The sequence below is a fragment of the Phoxinus phoxinus genome (genome assembly GCF_949152265.1).
Source record: "Phoxinus phoxinus genome assembly, chromosome: 16".
Taxonomy (NCBI): domain Eukaryota; kingdom Metazoa; phylum Chordata; class Actinopteri; order Cypriniformes; family Leuciscidae; genus Phoxinus; species Phoxinus phoxinus.
In genome coordinates, this window is record NC_136891.1 from 11,353,937 (window position 1) to 11,373,258 (window position 19,322).

General features: G+C 40.4%; 1 protein-coding gene across 1 annotated transcript in view; it reads left to right on the forward strand.

Moving 5' to 3' along the window:
• The window catches only part of hmcn1 (hemicentin 1), a gene marked incomplete at its 5' end in the record, with an annotated part of 95,381 nt that overhangs the window by 59,758 nt on the left and 16,301 nt on the right, over window positions 1–19,322 (forward strand). The window contains 37 exons of the mRNA XM_079638911.1: window positions 1,441–1,716; window positions 2,098–2,265; window positions 3,804–3,917; window positions 4,611–4,697; window positions 4,775–4,966; window positions 5,041–5,214; window positions 5,308–5,421; window positions 5,529–5,674; window positions 5,792–5,942; window positions 6,747–6,935; window positions 7,082–7,195; window positions 7,305–7,492; window positions 7,617–7,713; window positions 7,996–8,157; window positions 8,270–8,383; window positions 8,573–8,775; window positions 9,018–9,099; window positions 10,155–10,286; window positions 10,371–10,520; window positions 10,606–10,765; window positions 10,926–11,050; window positions 11,151–11,334; window positions 13,869–13,966; window positions 14,066–14,344; window positions 14,424–14,620; window positions 14,753–14,834; window positions 14,930–15,066; window positions 15,494–15,635; window positions 15,741–15,885; window positions 15,967–16,094; window positions 16,575–16,731; window positions 16,902–17,023; window positions 17,495–17,659; window positions 17,740–17,847; window positions 18,033–18,170; window positions 18,554–18,688; window positions 18,773–19,042. Coding sequence (XP_079495037.1) covers window positions 1,441–1,716; window positions 2,098–2,265; window positions 3,804–3,917; window positions 4,611–4,697; window positions 4,775–4,966; window positions 5,041–5,214; window positions 5,308–5,421; window positions 5,529–5,674; window positions 5,792–5,942; window positions 6,747–6,935; window positions 7,082–7,195; window positions 7,305–7,492; window positions 7,617–7,713; window positions 7,996–8,157; window positions 8,270–8,383; window positions 8,573–8,775; window positions 9,018–9,099; window positions 10,155–10,286; window positions 10,371–10,520; window positions 10,606–10,765; window positions 10,926–11,050; window positions 11,151–11,334; window positions 13,869–13,966; window positions 14,066–14,344; window positions 14,424–14,620; window positions 14,753–14,834; window positions 14,930–15,066; window positions 15,494–15,635; window positions 15,741–15,885; window positions 15,967–16,094; window positions 16,575–16,731; window positions 16,902–17,023; window positions 17,495–17,659; window positions 17,740–17,847; window positions 18,033–18,170; window positions 18,554–18,688; window positions 18,773–19,042 — 5,625 coding nt within the window. The remainder of the gene's footprint in view (window positions 1–1,440; window positions 1,717–2,097; window positions 2,266–3,803; window positions 3,918–4,610; window positions 4,698–4,774; window positions 4,967–5,040; window positions 5,215–5,307; window positions 5,422–5,528; window positions 5,675–5,791; window positions 5,943–6,746; window positions 6,936–7,081; window positions 7,196–7,304; window positions 7,493–7,616; window positions 7,714–7,995; window positions 8,158–8,269; window positions 8,384–8,572; window positions 8,776–9,017; window positions 9,100–10,154; window positions 10,287–10,370; window positions 10,521–10,605; window positions 10,766–10,925; window positions 11,051–11,150; window positions 11,335–13,868; window positions 13,967–14,065; window positions 14,345–14,423; window positions 14,621–14,752; window positions 14,835–14,929; window positions 15,067–15,493; window positions 15,636–15,740; window positions 15,886–15,966; window positions 16,095–16,574; window positions 16,732–16,901; window positions 17,024–17,494; window positions 17,660–17,739; window positions 17,848–18,032; window positions 18,171–18,553; window positions 18,689–18,772; window positions 19,043–19,322) is intronic.

Sequence of the window (19,322 nt, forward strand, 5' to 3'; positions counted from 1 at the left end):
GACATCCGAATTGACTGAGCCACGGAAGAGGCCAGAAGGTGACAGTGGGGCATCAAGGAGTAATGTCTCGTCCTTCTCCTTGATACCAGAGAAGTTTAGCCAAAGTTGCCTTTCCGTAGCTACTAATGCTGCCATGGAGCGGCGATGGCATGAGCCGTCTCCTTGGTAGTCTGGAGAGACAGGTCTGTGACCCCCTCGCCCTCATCGAGGTCCCTTAACAGGTCGACCTGGTACGCTTGCAAGATGGCCATCGTATGCAAAAAGGCTCCAGCCCGACTTGCCGCCATATAAGCTTTGCCCTCCAAAGAAGATGTAACTATGTAGGGTTTGGTGGGAAGTGTCAGGGCCTTAAGAGATGACTTAACGTTTGGGGTGAGATATGACGCTAAAGTCTCTTCTATCCTAGGCATCACCTCATAGCCATTCTCCCTGAGCCCCAGGATCAATGAATAATTAGAAACCATGGGGCTGGAAATATGGGAAGAGAATGGCCTTTTCTCGATACCTCAGTATGGAGATTGGGATAGAAAGGTAGGCCCTAACTTGGAGGTTGTGCTCTAATTAGCAGGAAGTGCTCATCAAGCTTGCTTTTTTTCTGCGCTTTCTGCTTCTCGACTGGCCAGTCACAACCTCCAAGAGTTCATCATATGCAGGGAATAGAGGTGGCGAGTCCTCAATCTCCCCTGCATCAATGCTAAGGATGTCCAATTCTTCAGAACTAGACAGTCCCAGCATCAGGCTTTCTAGCCGCGGAGCGGGCTTCCGGATCCTGAGCGAGAGAGCTGAAGACAGCAGGCTCGGGTCGACAAAGGGCCGAGGCCATCTCGAACTCCTCTGCTAGCTCCAACTGCGACCCCCACTATCTGAGATGCCGTCCCGCCTCGGCAGACGCCGGAGTGCGAGCCTAAACTCTCTCATCAAACACTGCCAGACTGGAGCTGAATGTCCTGAGCGGCAGCAGCTCACAGTGCATGCAGGCAACTCCCTCCAGAGCTGCCTGTACATACTCCACTCCCTAGCAACTCACACATAACTCATGTGTCCCCACCTGTGACCAGACACAGTTTTTCAACAGAGAGTGCTTGCTGAAGAGCAGAAGCTGATGGAAGGCAGTGCTCCTAATGTCGGCTTCCCTTTATAGCTTTCATGGTTAACGGTCCCATGTCACAAGGTGAAGCAGCGCCAATCAGGATTGGACTAGTTACACATATACTGTACTTCAGACGACAGTCACGCAGAGGCGTTCCCCCATAGTGTCATCATTCGACGCAGCGTGAGTTCCCTCGAAAGGGAACAGAAAACACAGGATCTTTATTTTATTTTATTCTTTAGGTCTATCAAACATGTGTAATGCATTTCCTTCCCCATCAATGGTACGAAATGAATACCCTGATAAATATGGATATCATTCCACCATGTTTCTTCCTTCACTCCAAACAGTTCGTCCCTCCATCAGCTCCTCAAATCAGGACGAGGAGACAGTGACGCGAGGCGGAGATATCACTCTGAAGTGTGAAGCAGATGGGGTGCCCAGACCTGCCATATCATGGATGAAAGACGGTAGACCCCTGAGCACCGGCAGCAGGGTTCAAATACTTAACGAGGCCCAACTTTTACACATCCAGGATGCTCAAGTGGCTGACACCGGACGGTACACCTGTATTGCTGTCAATGTGGCGGGACAGGCTGACAGGAAATATGACGTTAATATTCATGGTAAGAAAAAAGTCAAAGTTTTCTTTGTGTAGTTTCTGAGTCACTTGCATCACTAAATGGATTATCCTGAAAACTTTTCTCAATTTCCACCGGTCTTCCAAACGTTTAGGTGATGTTATTATTTGATCATTTTAACTATTTAATTTTTTTAAATAATATTATCTTTTTATCATTTTATTATTTTAGTGTATAATTTTATTCTATTATTTATTATTATTTTAGTGCTAAATCAATTCAGCTGTAACTGTTGTTCAGAATACTAACAAAATTCTACTAAACTTTTCAAATCACTAGTAAAGTAATGTTACTTATTCCATATGTATAGGTTTTTTGTTGTTGTCATGCACATATACTGACATTTTATGTGCATCATTTATTCAGTTCCTCCCACCATCATTGGTCAGACGCAGATGCCTGAGAATGTGAGTGTTGTTGTGAAGAACCCGGTTGTTCTCACCTGTGAAGCTTCTGGAATGCCACCACCAGCCATCACGTGGCTTAAAGACGGCCAATTGATCAGCATATCTAGCTCTGTTCGGGTCATCGCAGGTACCAACTCCTTAAATGAATGCTTTTGTCTTGCTCCAATATGTCTACACCACTGAGTCTAGGTAAGGAGCTCAGTACCAGTTAACAGATTAGGTTAACCAGGTGTAATAACTCAAGTAACAAGATGGCTTCAGTAAGCAGCCAAACACCACAGATCAGTGGGTAACTGAAAAGAAAAATAGCTAGACAGATGTTCTCATAAACTCTCCATTTTCGGCTTCCAGTGTAAAGATCCTCTGCTAGCAGCAAGTATGAGGTACATCCATCACTGTAACCTTAGACATCATAAACTTCCCGGAGGTCACCTGCATAAATGAACCACATTGTAAGTGAGTCTGTGCTGAGCTATTCTCAGACATGGAGCCGGACAGAAAACAGGACCACAATATGTAAGAAAGACACATTATTGATAGTCTGTAATATTGCCACTCCATAAAGGATTAGAAGTGTTCCTAGCCTTATTGCCTGTATTGCAAAGTAGGGATGGGACAAAATATTGATAGGGAAACATATCGTTGCCCTTTCTCCTTGCAATTCCAGAATCGATACGCTGGCTCCAAATATCGATATTTTAATTAATAAAACAAGGCGCTCGAAAAAGATTTCCCTGCTCCCAGCCACGTTTAAGTCCAAAGTCTGGATACACTTCGGCTTTTATACCATAGATGGGACAAACAAAATCAACAAAGAGTACACAATATACAAGAACTGCCTGGTAAAAGTAAAGTGCACAGGTAATACCACGAACATGCAAAGCCACTTGCAACGCCATCAGCCTGATCTCCTTGAAAAAAAAATATTTACTTAAAATGTTCAATTTAACTTACAGACTGAAAAAAAAATTCTGCTGTTTTCTAACAGTTTGGACTTGAATAAAGAGAGAAAACCTGCACTTAACCTTTTCACAGGCATTTTGTTTTCACAGTTAGATATATATTATTTATCGCAGAATTGCTGTATCGTGATATTATTGGTATCGTGAGCCATGTATCATGTATCGTATCATATCATGAGTACCCTTTGATTCCCACCCCTATTGCAAAGCTCATCCAAAGATATACTATATAATTTCTGGCTGACCACAAACTCCTTTCTCATTGAAAGAGGAAGGGACACAAGGGAAGGAAAGAGAATGACGTATTTGTTCAGGTGATCAGCTTAGCACTCTCCTGGGGAGTGATAATTATTCGTTTAAAGAGTGAAAATGGGACGTTTGACTTGTGTTGATGGGTTAAGCTCTGTTTGAACAGCTGTTAAATTGAAGGTCTCCCGTTTCTTACCAAAACAATAGGGACATTTATGAAGCCTGTTTTTTCAAAGACAAAGTGAAACTCGTTATTCGTTCTGCAGATGCAATTCTCCTCTGAGTAAATCTCAGGCTCTTGATTTATAGCTGATTAAGTAATTCCCTAAGAGAAGTACAAACGGCCTATCCTTTTAATTCAATGTGCAGAAATCATTCCATCATTCAGTCACCTGTGCTGTTACCAGTTACCATGGCAACAAATGAGTCTCATATATGTCTATAATAATCCCAGGGGGACGAGGCCTGCGTTTGATGCATGCTGCAAGTGAGGATGCTGGGAGATACACCTGCATCGTGTCCAACTCTGCTGGAGAGGAGCGGAAGAACTTCGACTTAAATGTCCTGGGTAACACAGCACTGTACATGAGTTAGGGTTGTTTTTTGTAGCTGTCTGTCTGCTGTTTACATAGGCAGCTGGCTTCTTGATTTGAAACAATCTTCCGAGGCAACAACTCCGCAACAGTAGTACTTCTCATGAAAACTGACTAATAATTATTCCAATAATAGAGTGCTAAGAGAATGACATATTTTTGTAGGCCGACCCGGAAGTTAGCATTACCCTGGTTCCCTTGGAAAAGCCAATAGGATTTTACCATTGGGATTTGGATTATTGTAGAAAATAAGCTCTCTGACCAACACAAGTTTATGATACTTTCATGTTTTGATCATCAAGATAATATTAACAAATGAACACAGCACTTTTTAGCAACTGGCTTTTTCAAGACACGTACATTTTATTTTATGTAATTTAATAAAACATGTTTGTGTCTAAAATTTACAACAAATGAGTGTTTGACTCAAAGCTTGCTACCCTAACAACTCAATATATGGAGCAATTTTTATTTTTGTTCTGAATACAGATATATTTAAACCATTTTCCTTGACTATGTCTACAGTCTTGGATGGAAATTTTCACTGGTTTCATTCTGGGATTGGCTTTTTATCCAATGTCAGGAGCGCCCATGTGACGCTTAACATTGTTTAGGAATATCACTAGACTTTGAAATGTTTATTTTCATCTTTATTCTGTCAACTTCAGTGCCGCCCAGCATTGTGAACGAGGGCACAGTGGAGGATTTGAAAGTGAAGGAAAAACAGAACATCATTTTGACCTGTGAGGTCACCGGTAAGTGACACAAATGACAAGATTGGCTTCTGTTCTGATCTCTTACCTCTGATTAACCAACTTTTTGGGTGGTCTAGGTAATCCAGTTCCAGAGATCACGTGGCTGAAGGATGGGCAACCATTGACTAGTGACGCAAGGCTGCAGGTGATGTCAAATGGGCGTTTCCTGCAGATCAGTGGATCTCAAGTGCCCGACACTGGCAGGTATAGCTGTCTGGCCTCTAATAGCGCTGGAGACAGGAGCAGACACTTCAACCTCAATGTGTTAGGTATTGGATGGGGGGAGTTAAAATGTCTTTTTGTAGTCTTGTGTGTGTGTACTTATTTATGTTTCCGCTCCCAGTTTCTCCCACCATCGCTGGTTCTGGTCCAGAAGGTTCAGCTGAAGATGTTACTGTGACACTGAATAGTCCTACATCTCTTGTTTGCGAAGCCCAGTCATACCCCCCTGCCATCATCACCTGGCTCAAAGATGGCACACCCTTTGAATCCAGCCGCAACGTCAGGGTACTTCCAGGTCAGATATCTTTATGGATCTGTAGCATAAAATAATGTTCATATCCAACCATTGTTATGCGACCAGCTCGCTTACTACTGTATCTTGTGACAGGTGGTCGCACTTTACAGATCTTGAATGCTAAAGAAGAGGATGCTGGGAGATATACATGTGTGGCGACTAACGAGGCTGGAGAGACACTGAAGAACTATGAGGTGAAAGTTTTCGGTGCGTGTGAGAACTGAGCTACATCGCCACCTTTTGGTGTAGAGGAATTTAACACTCTTTGTGTGTCAGTTATCTTTACCTATTTATATTATGTTCCTTTCTTGCAGTCCCCCCAGTTATCAATAAAAATGACATCCCAGGAGAGAGTCTGGCCCCTAAAGAGGTGAAAATTAAAGTTAACAACACCCTTACACTGGAGTGTGAAGCTCAGGCTATCCCAACACCTACGCTAGTGTGGTACAAGGATGGCCAGGTGAGAAATAAATACATACATAGATACAGTATATGACAAAACTATGCAGTTTTTCCCTCCTATGAGAATTTATTTGGAGTTCTGAGTTTTCACTCTACTGTGTTTTTCTCTCTGCAGATCCTGAAAGCAGATGGTCACCTCAGTATCACAGCAAACGGTCGTATAGTTCAGATTAAACACACTCAAGTGTCCGATACAGGTCGTTACACCTGTGTAGCCACCAACATCGCTGGAGAGGATGAGAAGGACTTTGATGTAAATATACAAGGTGAAAAGGGTTTTACAAGTTCAGAATGCAGAATTAAATATACACTAATACACTACCGTTCAAAAGTTTGGGGTCATGATTTTTTTTATTCTTCATGCCTTAAAATAGCTTGAATGTAACTCTACACCCTTGCCTCCTTTAGTATACGCGGTTCTATGAATATGAAAATTAGCCCTGCCTCAACTCACTCACACCAGCTCAGAGATCCACTCGTTGACGATCACACGTTGTCGTAATTGGTTACAAGGTGGTTTGTGACGTCAGAAACATCAGCGATTTCAAACCACGTTTTTGAGACTGGTTTTGGTTCACTGCAGTTTAGGAGAAAATAATGTAATGGTGTTGATTTATAAATTTGCACATGGTTTGTCTTAAAGCATATTAAAAAGACCACATAGACATATAAACAACATTAAAAGCATTACTTTTTCAGCAATGGTGCATTTAATTCATTAAAAGTGACAGTAAAGAGAATGTTACAAATTTCTCTTTCAAATTACTGCTGTTCTTTTGAATGTTCTATTCATCAAAGAATCCTGAATGTTTCTGAATGAGCACCAAATCAGCATATATAATGATTCCTTAAGGATCATGTGACACTGAAGTCTGAAATGGCTGCTGAAAATTCAGCTTTGCTATCACAGGAATATGAGGAATGATCATAAGATACTTTTGAGAAACACCAACTTTAAGGAGTATGACTGCCCCTAGTGGCTGCTTAATCTGGATCTCGTTTTCAGCTTTGTGCAATTATCTTCAGGCTTTATCCCTGTTTATAATACTCAAATCATGTCTGTGTCTCAGTTCCCCCAAGTTTCCGAGGGTTTGGAGACTCTGACTCTGGCCCTGGTAATAATGGAGACTTGAAGGATGTGATTCTTAACAATCCCTTCTCCCTGTACTGTGAGACCAATGCCGTCCCCCCTCCTGTACTCACTTGGTACAAAGATGGGCACCTGCTGACCTCTAATGATAAAACACTCATTCTTCCTGGTGAGAGGCTGCATTGCAATATTTTTTTTAATTTATATCATGGAAAAATTATTTGTTAAATATGTTGATACTTTGATACTATGTTTGTTCTGTATGAGTAAACCAGAATTTCACATGTTGTTTGTTTTACATTATTTCTCACACAGGCGGAAGAGTCCTCCAGATCCCTCGAGCTCAAGCAAAGGATTCTGGGAGATACACTTGTGTGGCTGTGAATGAGGCTGGAGAAGACTCAATCCAATATGATGTCAGAGTGTTATGTGAGTCCAACCTGAGTGTTTACCTTTTTTTAAATGCTAAACATTATAAGGGCAACAACTGAAAAAGTATTGTTTGTCTTTTTTTGTCTATGCACTTGGATTTTGATAGTGCCACCCTCGATTCGTGGAGCTGATGGCGACCTGCCTGATGAGGTCACAGTGCTGGTTAATAAGACCACATTACTGGAGTGTCAGGTGGATGGAAGTCCCACTCCTAAAATTAGCTGGATCAAAGACAGTCAACCCCTCACCCCAGACAACACGCACAGACTTCTGTCCAATGGTAGGACACTGCAGGTGAGAGACTAATCAACTGTGATGCAACAGTGAATAGTGACAGATTTATATATATATATATATATATAATATTTAAGTAATTTTTAATATATATCAAATATTTACTTATTTTTTGTGTTTATAGATTTTGAATGCACAGGTGACAGATACAGGACGCTATGTGTGTGTAGCTCAAAACATTGCTGGAACAGCAGAGAAATCCTTCAACCTCCATGTGCATGGTGAGTCTATCTTAGAGTAAGACATTTGTCTTAAGTCTCTGTACTGTTCCTAGGGGTTTACTGCAGTTTGTGTTGCTGTGTTTTAATTTATATTTGCATTTATACATCTGGCAGACACTTTAGTCCAAAGTAACTTGCATTGCATTTAAGTTATGCTTTTTATCAGTTCATGCATTACCTGGGAATTAAACCCATGACGTTGCGGGTGCTAGTGCCAAGCTTCACTCTTCACTCTAATAACTAATTATTGGTGATATCATGTTTGTTTGTGTTTGTTATCAGTGTCTCCCTCTATTGTGGGCATCAGAGAGGAGAATGTGACTGTGGTGGTGAATAATTTCATATCTCTAAACTGTGAGGCCACTGGACTCCCACCTCCCAACCTCAGCTGGTTCAAAGACAGGAGACCTGCACAGGCTAGCACCAACGCACTCATAATGCCTGGTACACATGCTTACTGACACATTATAGAGGGACTACATAGTGTTCACTGTATGCATATTACACATAAATCTCTCTTCCTCCACTCGACCTCTTACTCTCATTCTCTGTCTAGGTGGTCGTACTCTCCAGATCCTGAAAGCAAAGATGTCTGACGGTGGGAAATACAGCTGTATGGCCATGAACCCAGCAGGAGAAGCCCAAAAAATTATTTATCTTACAGTATATGGTCAGTATGTCGTTTTTTGTGTGTGTTTTATATTTGCTTGTTATAAAACTGGAGTAAAGCATGTCTCTGCAAAAAATATTTAGTGAAGTATGGATGACAATCTTTGTTTTAATATGACTAACAACATTTTTAAAATTTCTAAATTTCTTGCAAGTCACTGGTCTAAATTATTGGTATCTGGTTTCCCAGTTCCCCCCAGTATCAGACACAGCAGTGGGGATCTTCCAGTGGTGTTAAATGTACTGGTGGGCAAATCTGTTACTTTGGAGTGTGAATCTAATGCAGTGCCTCCACCCATCATTACCTGGTACAAGAATGGACGGCCCATCACTGAGACTGCAAATCTGCGCATACTGGCTGACGGACAAATGCTGGAACTGAGAGAAACAGAGGTGTGTGTGAGAAAATTAGCTGGTGCTTTGGATGAAGTGAAGTGGATGTATGATTTTGGTAGTGATAAAATGAGGTGTCATTGTCAAAAAAATATAATTGGCCAGTGAGCAGCCACCTAGCAACCAATTCATGGTGGTGAATTTTGGACTGCACATGCATGTGAAAGCATCACTCACATTTACTTCAGAAAATAAAGTAACAAGTTTGTTTCAAGAGGTTTAAATCACTCTTTCTCTCTCAGTTGTCAGATACTGGGCAGTATGTCTGTAAGGCCACAAATGTAGCAGGTCAAGTGGACAAGAACTTCCATCTCAACATCCATGGTAAGAAACAGGAACTGCAATGTGTATATATACTTAAAAAGTGTATGTGCATTTATATATATATACATTTATAAATTTATATATATACAAAGCTGAATTTTCAGCAGCAGCTCAAGTAACATTTCTTAATATCTTGTTGAAAGATTTACCTCATGCTGCTTTAAACAAACCAAAAAAAAAAATCTTTTTTATTGTGGGTCATGTTATATTTATTGAGTATTATTTAAAGGTCTGCACAGGATTTTTTTTTTTAATAGCTTAAAATTGTTTTGTTTTTTTCCGCTACCGCTCCTGCTATCTGCTTGGAATAAGTTTCTTCCCGACCCTACTGATCCTGCTGAATTTAGATCTCGGTTTTTAGAATCTCACATTTAAATTTCCTCAAAAAATAGATGTGGAGTGATTGGGGATAACAAATATGAAATGTTGGCTATACAAAAATTGTATTTGGTATTTATATTTGCCTTATCATGATACAGAATTATTTTACCATATTTCACTGTCAACACAGTAAAAAAAAATGTCAGCGAAAAATATGCTAAATTAAATACTAAATTATAAGCCAAAAATATGAATAAACTAAAACTGTTGGCTTACTAGCTTATGATGCAAATGAATTTAAAAAACAAACAAACATCCATGCATACAACAAACAGAATGTCGCTGACTGACGATGGTTTCAGTAGCCTACATATCTCCAAAATCTGACCACAAAGGCTAAATGTTCTCTCTGAAGCTGTGCCCGTAGCAGGGATGCAAAGAACACATCTTGCCAGGTTGCTCAGGGCAGGGAACTGGTTACTGTCTGAACACCACCACTGTAAACATTTCTGTTCATTTCAAGTGAAGTTCAGAAAATTGTCAAAGGATGTTGGAGGCCGGGCCGCCCACTCCCGTCCAAAGTACACCAGTAGAGTTACTGACCACTACGGTCTTTTAATCGAATATTTAATCCCGCGCCAAAGAAATCTGATCGGGTCCCGCGTAGACCTCTAGTATTACAGCATAGAGCTACAATTATGGTGTTCTTCACACTTTGACTTTATGACTTGCAGTTCCCCCACGGCTGGATGGCCCAGCAGTGGAGCGTGTGGTGGAAACCATCAGTAATCCTGTCACCTTCGCCTGTGATGCTTCAGGGGTCCCTCCTCCCTCGCTCACCTGGTTGAAGAACGGCAGAGTGATTGGTGAGATAGATGATCTACAGAACACTCAAGCTTTACATTTCACATGTTAAAGTCAAATTATGCTTGTTTTTATTGTATTTCTAGAGAATTCAGAGTCTGTGGATATGCATATCCTGTCGGGTGGCAGTAAGCTGCAGATTGCCCGCTCACAGTTATCTGACAGCGGCACTTACACCTGTTTGGCGTCCAATGTAGAGGGCAAGGCCCGCAAAAACTACCATCTTATAATACAAGGTACAGAAGCATTTATTAAACAAACATGCATCTAGTAGTTTTACCAAATTTACCAAATTAACCAGCTGTATTGTCTTTTCTTCAGTCCCACCAATCATTGTAGGATCGGAGTTACCTAGTGAGATGAGTGTTCTGCTGAATGACAGCATCCAGCTCGTGTGCCGTGCTGAAGGAACTCCAACCCCTGAGATCCAGTGGCTGAAGGATGGAAAGACACTTAGCAGAACTGCCCAGAAGAACATCAAGTGAGAGCATTGTTAGATTTTTGTGCCATTATGCTGTAAAACTATCCAGTGTATTCTCTGCACAGTACTTTTGCATAATGATTCTCTTGGTAATGAGACAATACAAGTCATAAGGTAGTCATAAGTCACAAGTCATGAACGTAAGTCAACCTTTCCTCAGAATTAGCACGGATGGCAGCACACTGACTGTGACAGCTATCCACACATCCGACAGTGGAAAATACACATGTGTGGCCACCAATCAGGCCGGAGAAGAAGACAGAATATTCAGCCTGAATGTATATGGTGAGTTGTACTGTACATGAGTGCGAGAAGTGGAACAATTTTTCATTACACAGCAGTAGTATTTTCCCAGACATTTGATAGCTGCATGTCCTGTTCCCAGTTCCTCCTCTTATCCAGGGGAGCGGACCTGCTGCCAAGGAACTGACCACGGTGCTGGACAGCTCAATAAATATAGAGTGTGTAGCTAGTGGTTCTCCACCTCCACAGCTCAACTGGCTTAAGAACAGTCTGCCGCTTCCAATATCGTCTCAGATCCGCCTGCTGTCTGCTGGCCAGGTCCTCCGGTAAGAGATCAATTTTTTTTGCATCTAAGCCACACCTTGCCTAATTTCTTTGAATTTGAGATGAAGGCTTACATTTTACAAGCAATTTTTATTTAAAATATATAAAATTAATGATTTTATAATTTAATTTTTATTTTAGTATTATTTATATAGTATTATAGTATATATCAATTTGAGTTACCGAGTAGCTTTTATTTTTATATTTTCAGGTTTCATTTTTTTATTTGAGTACTACTTAAAGGAATAGGTCACCTAAAAATGAAAATTCTGTCATCTTTTAATTCTTTTAATCACCCTCATGTTGTTCCAAACCTGTAAGACTTTATCTGACGTTTTAATGAAATCTGAGACAGTTCTGTTATATGTGAATAAAAGCTTAGATTAAATCTGTTCAGTGTGTAAAGTGACCGTGTCTCTTCAGAAAATGTGGACTGACAGCTCAATTCATCTAGATCAGTTTTACGATCTCTTTATAAACTTTTTTAAGCGTCAAAGTGGTAGTTGCGTAGCTGTCAATGGAGGGACAGGAATCGCTCAGATTTCATTTTAAATATCTTCATTTGTGTTCCGAAGATGAATGAAAGTCTTAAGGGTTTGGAACGACATGAGGGGGAGTGATTCATGACAGAATTTTAATTTGCGGGTGAACCTAACCTTTAAACCTATTTAAGTTAGTTGCCAAGGCAATATTTTTAATTCATAAGTTTACGTTTGTAAATATTTCACATTTCTTATCATACAAATAAATATTTGTAATATTTATATATGTATATATATATATATATATATATATATATATATATATATATATATATATATATATATTTATATATTTAGATTTAATTATAGCTTTATTTCAGTTAAAGGTCCCATGACATGAAATTTTCACTTTTTGAGGTTTTTTAACATTAATATGAGTTCCCCTAGCCTTTATATGGTCCCCAAATTTCTAGAAATTTAAATCGGTGTAAATCGAGCTTTTGCTATCTTTCTCTGCTTTTGAGAAAGTGGAAGCTCAATCGGGCTGATCTTGAATCTCCTCCGTATGACGTCATAGGGAGGAAATGTTACCTCCCCTTTCTCTGCTTTGCCCGCCCAGAGAATATTTCCAGTCCATGAGAAAATGAGCTAGGAAGTAGGAACGCGTGCGCGCGATTTTAGTTTGTCCACGGGAGATATCATGGCTTTTGAGCGAGTGAAGCATAATAATTGCTCAATAATTGGATGTACAAATGAACACCGAAGCCTTTTTTTAGTTCCTTCATCCAAGCCCCAGAAGAACCAGTGGATTCATTTCATTTTCTCTGGAAATGCGCCGACACAACTCCTCAAAGTTTTGCATGTCTGCGGCATACATTTTACCGACGACTGTTTCCTCAACTTGGGTCATAGAGGTGGCTTCGACGAACGTCTGAAAATAAATCGATCGAGCTACCAAGCAACACTTTCTGATGTGTAATTGTTCAAGTTCAGACAGGTAATCTTTCTCTCAAATCGTTCAATACTGCTGTTTATGCCTCAGTAAGTCAAGCCAGTGACTAAAATATCAACTTCACATCGTTTCTTTTAGTAGGATGAAAATAATCGTATTTAAATTGTGAATAAATTATATACAGAAAGCGATCAAAGAACTTCCTAGCTCATTTTCTCATGGACACAGCGCGATCGAGTTTATCTGATTCTGGACACTTGCCAAACTCGTTATGAAATCAATGACGCACGTTACACTGCACATGATCGCTCTTACTGTATTTACATCCTCGTGTTTGCATTGGTGAAAGCAGAGAGAGTGCAGAAACTGCGTTGCAATGATAAGATCTTCATTCTCGCGATCAACAACAGACTCATCTGCTTGCGCAATGCTCATCACGGCAACATTTTATGTGATGGGAATAGATCTAAATACTTAAAAACTTCTGACGATTTGTTAATCTCGATAGCTGTAATAGTAAAAACGTATAATAACTGTAGTAAAAGTATTCGAGAGAGTTTTACATAATAAGTAGCTATTTCATATGCAAGCATGTCAGCCAATCACAGCAGTGGCCGGTTACAGTGAAGTCTCACACAGACACGCCCCTTCAAACAGAGCGTTCAAATCAGAGGCTAAAACTGGGCTAGGAAAAATGCCTTTTGTTTCTAAATTATGACTATTTTTGATCTAAAAAACATATTAACATTATAAGGGCAACCCAGGAAACATTATAAAATAATATAATAACCCCATGTCATGGGACCTTTAACACAAATTATTTATTAATTTCAATTTTTGTTAACAATAAAAACACTGAATTGCACACTTGCACAATGTACCAAACCTTCAACTAAGTTAAAAAGAACCCATTTCTTTATTTTATTCTTATTGAGTACATAGTCCAGCTGTAGTTAAGTACAGTGGTAGGTAGAAAAGGCACTTATGGAGCATGTACCCACATTTTGCTTGTGGCAGGTGTTCATATCCCGCTATGAATGGAGCTGATGGCATGATTTATAACACCAAATGCTCGGCATCTGATTGTCATTTTTGGTGTTAGCATTGCTCGTGCACAGGTTTCAGATGGTGGGAGCTATACTTGTGTGGCCTCCAACAGAGCTGGGGTGGACAACAGGCACTACAACCTTCAGGTGTATGGTGAGTTAACCTGCCTGTGCATTTTCAGAGGTAAAATGTAGAAATATGATAATGCCATTAAGTATTAAAGCCATACATTTACTGTGTCATTCTTCTTAGTTCCTCCCAGTTTGGACGGGGCGGGCAGCACAGAAGAAGTAACAGTTGTGAGAGGAAATACGGCCTCTTTCATCTGCATTTCAGATGGGACTCCCAGTCCAACCATTACTTGGCTAAGAAATGGTGCAGCAGTGCTTAAAGATGCTCACCTGTCACTCCTCAACCAAAACACCACCCTGCAGATTTCCCATGTGAGCGTCAACCATACTGGACGCTACACCTGTACTGCACATAATCAGGCTGGAGACGCAAGCCGCCACTTCAGCCTCAAAGTACTGGGTGAGAGAAAGTACGACAAAATAAAACAAGACACAAGTGACTCCTCCTGTCACAGACTCATTGACATCTATCCCCTCAGACCCACCACGGATCAATGGCTCTGGTGTGCCTGCTGAGGTCTCTGTGGTTGTGAATCATGTCTTGGAGCTGGTTTGTGAGGCTGACGGCATACCTTTACCAACACTGACCTGGCTGAAGGATGGGCGACCGCTGCCTCAGACAGACAGCATACGTCTTCTCAGAGATGGAGAGGTGCTCAGAGTTGCTTCTGCTCAGGTAAAAACTACAAATGTGGTGTCAAAATGGGTAGTAGCATTCTTATTCCTATCTTTTCTCCCATGCTGCTTAATGTGACACAAGCGTGACATGTTCCTAAATCATGTTGTGTTATCTCGCATCTTTGTACAGGTGGAGAACACTGGAAGATACACCTGTTTGGCCACCAGCCCTGCTGGAGATGATGATAAAGAGTTTCTAGTCAGAGTACATGGTGAGTCTTAAAAGCAATTACAAAGTTTCCCATCATATCAACATAAAATGTCACCTCATTTACAGTAATTTGCCAAACAACCATTTTTCCAACAGTGCCACCCAACATCGCTGGAGACAGAGGTGTGCAAGATGTGTCTGTCCTGCAAAACAGACAGGTGACCCTTGAATGTAAATCAGATGCAGTTCCACCTCCAACTCTCACTTGGCTTAAAGATGGAGCATCATTGAAGGTATCCAACCTATTTTTAGAGGTTTTTTCATTTATTTCTAGAGGTTTTCCTGTTTATACAAATATTGAATGTGGTTAAGTGACTATTTAGCTTTATCATTTTTTTCCCCGTTCATCTATAGATTTTATCATTTTCAGCTGCCATTACTTCAGTCCTCAGTGTCACACGATCCTTCAGAATTCATTGTAACATGCTGATTTGGTGCTCAAAAAAACATTTCTTATTATCAATGTTGAATAGATTTGAAATAGAAATCTTTTGTAACATTATACATGTTTTAACTATCACTTTTGATCATTTTAATGCATCCTTGCTAAACAAAAGTATTAATTTCTTCTTCTTCTAAAAATTCTGACACAAAATCAGGTATGAATATAAATGTATATAAATGTATGTAGCTAAATAGCTTTTACAATGTTTTCTTCAGATGTCTCCACGAGTGCGTGTTTTGTCCAGCGGCCGTTACCTGCAGATCAACAATGCAGAGCTGAGAGATGGTGCCCAGTACACTTGTGTGGCCAGCAATGTTGCTGGAGAAACCAGACGCCACTTCAACCTTAGTGTCAATGGTGACCAGCAATTTCTATACACATTAAGGCACCTGTGTTCCTGAGGAAAATATTGTGGGCTTATTTATGTGAGCTAATATGCTAATTTAAACATTCTCTCTTCAGTCCCTCCCACAATAAAGGATGGTCCTCAGTCTGTGTTGGTTCATATTAATCAACCAGTGGTTCTGGAGTGTGTTGTGAATGGAGTGCCCACCCCACGCATTACCTGGAGGAAGCATGGATCCATCCTGGCAGGAAACAACCCCAGGTCAGCAGCACAGATCACTTCAAAGCATTTCATAACTCTCAATTTGATTGATGGGAAATAACAAACGCCCTATACGTTTAGATACAGGTTTGGTGAGGATGGTTCTCTCCACATCTTCTCAGCCCAGGTGACCGATACGGGCCGCTATCTTTGCATGGCCACCAACCAGGCGGGAACAGAGCGCAAGAGAGTAGATCTTCAGGTTTATGGTAAGTCTTGACAATATAAATATTAGATGAAAAACTTTTTTAAAAACTTACCGGTAAATGAAAATTAGACGTTTTGCTTTGGCAAAATATATGAAAAATAAAAATGACAAAATCACATAACAAAATTACTTAAGTTTAAACTAAAATAAAAATGAAAACTAAAAAGAGAAATTAGCACGGCACCCATTTTGGGAACTACTGATCTACAGTCTTTATTTTCAGTCCTGTATTTTCAGCCTTTTCATGTACATTTCTGCATTCATGCATTTGGTAGACGCTTTTATCCAAAGCAACTAGCACTGAATTCAAGCTTTACATTTTTATGAGTTCATGCATTCCCTTGGTATTGCTAGCGTCATGCTCTACTGTTTTTGAGCTACTGTTTGTTTATCACTCAGTTTGTTTATTTCATATATTGGCTCTTTGTCCAAGGAATTGTCCTTAATATACAGTAAGCACAAATATTCTCTCCTTCTCCAGTGCCACCCTCCATTGCAGAGGGTCCCACTAACATCACTGTGACGGTGAACGTCCAGACCACGCTATCCTGTGAGGCCACTGGCATCCCCAAACCCTCAGTCAGCTGGGCCAAAAACACCCAAGCCCTTAACACTGACCAGAACCAGAATATGTACAGGTTCAGCCAGGTTTCCTCCCTCTCCTCTTATCACTTCTTACTGTATCATCAACCAAATGAGCGTTACTCCTGGTTTGGGTCACAATATGACCCTGATGCTCAACATTGCACAGTAAGACACTTGAGATTCATGTTTGTATCCAGTTAATCAGTTTGTAATCTGTCCTCAGGCTGTTGTCTTCAGGCTCTCTGGTTGTCATCGCACCTACAGTAGAGGACACAGCGCTGTACAAGTGTGTTGTATCCAATGAGGCAGGCCAGGAGAGCCGAGAAATTCAGCTGACTGTACATGGTGAATCCCTACTGCCATATATGACATACATTTACATGTGTGGTTCCATCCGAAATCGCATACTCTTTTAAGTATGTACTTATTTTGAATAAGTATTTACTTTGCAGGCGCTAAATAGTATGTTATATTTCTATATAGTATGATTGTGTATAGTATGACTGTGATCCGGACATACTATATTTGGCTTTTTGTCACTGTCATGTGACCTACCAGCGTCACTTCACTACTATTCACACTACTCTCCTGTGGCCTCATGGGATAGTAAAGTATCCATCATATGCACACTTCAGAATCTCGCTGGAAGAAGTAGGTAATTCGGTTACTTTTTGCCTAGTCTTTTATGAGTACTGTGAATTCGGACATACTTTTTTTGGTACATACTGTTTTTCATATATAGTAGGGAAGTATGCTATTTTGGATGCAGCCAACGTGTGCATTTCAGGAGGAAGTAATATTCATTCCCTTCTACAGTTCCTCCTTCTATTGCTGATGAGGCCACAGAGCTTGTGGTGAGCAGATTGTCCCCGGTGGTCATTGGCTGCACTGCATCCGGAGTGCCTCATCCTGTCCTATACTGGAGCAAAGATGGATTGAGACTAGCTAAAGAGGGACAGGGCTATACGATACTACCGTCAGGTTAGCTTTATGTAGTTACAGTGTGAATAAAAGGAACAATTGATGTTTGAAGTTAATCTATGTTCCTTGGTTTCTCTCAGGTCCTCTTGAGATCACAGCTGCAGATCTGAGTCACTCAGGCCGTTACTCTTGTGTGGCCAAGAATGCTGCAGGCATCGCACACCGACACGTTCAGCTCACAGTACATGGTATGAGATATGCAGAAACACTTAAACATATCGTGCTTTTAAATATGCCTCTTAATTTTTTTTTTGTCTAATACGATTACATATAACAAATGCCCATGTGTGGCTCCACATTCATTTCTTTCTATACCATTTTTGTAATTTGGACATTTATGCAATGAATAATTGTCTGCATTTACATTTTACAGAACTTCCGGTGATACAGTCACACCCGTCAACACTGGATGTGATTTTGAACAATCATGTGACCCTGCCCTGCAGAGCAACGGGCTCCCCTCACCCAACTATTACCTGGCAGAAAGAGGGCATCAACATTTTTACCGCAGGTGAAAGCAAAATCTAGCATGCCATGGAGATAAGTGACAAGCTAATCATATATTCAGTGCCATTTAATTAATTTCTTAATTATTTGAATGAATATATATATTAATTCTGTACAATGTAATTAGTTATATATATACATACACTACCATTTAAAAGTTGTGTGTGTGTGTGTGTGTGTGGGGGGGGGGGGGGTAACAGTGAAAAAGACGCAAATAATATTAATGCAAATGAAAGTATTCATTTCTTTCTTTTAAAAAGATATCTTACTGACCCTAAACTTTTGAATGGTTGTTATTATTATTTAAAATGTAATGTTTAATTATGAATTGATTCATTTAATTGCCCTTTAAATAATTTGACACCAACTTATACCTTTCATCATCAGGAGGTGGTTTTACAGTGCTCCCCAATGGTGGTCTGCAGATATCTAAAGCCAGAGTTGAGGATTCTGGAACCTACATGTGTGTGGCTCAGAATCCAGCAGGCACTGCACTGGGGAAAACCAAACTCAGAGTGCAAGGTTAGGCTCACACAGGCTGTAAGGAAAATTAAGATGTCTGTAGGAAATGGTCTCTCAAATGTGAAAGTTTCACTTCTCTTGCAGTGCCTCCTGTCATAACATCGGACATAAGGGTGTACACTGTGGCACTAGATGCATCTGTAACTCTGCAATGCCACTCAGAGGGCTTCCCCACTCCTTCGATCACCTGGTACAAGGACGGGCAGCCACTGAGCGAGTCCGTGCACCACCGGGTCCTCAGCACAGGGGCGCTGCAGATCGCTTTTTCCCAACCTGGAGACACAGGCAGATACACCTGCACTGCTGCTAATGTGGCTGGAACCATCAGTCTTGAGATGAGCCTTACTGTACACAGTGAGTCAGTGGGATTCTGAAATAGATGGACTGGATTGAATAAATGGCTTTACTGTACAGAGTGATTGTTACGTCCCTTTTTACGTTGTCTAGGGAATAAAGGAACAACACTTTATAAAAATTGTATGTGTATCTCAATTTGCAGGACAGCAAGAAGAAGAAAACTAACTCTCAACACTCAGCTCGAAAGGATTTATTAATCCACAGACTAGGGCAAAAATGAATGAGTGAAGAAAACAATATTTACAATATGTACAAACAATGAATAATAATTAAACAA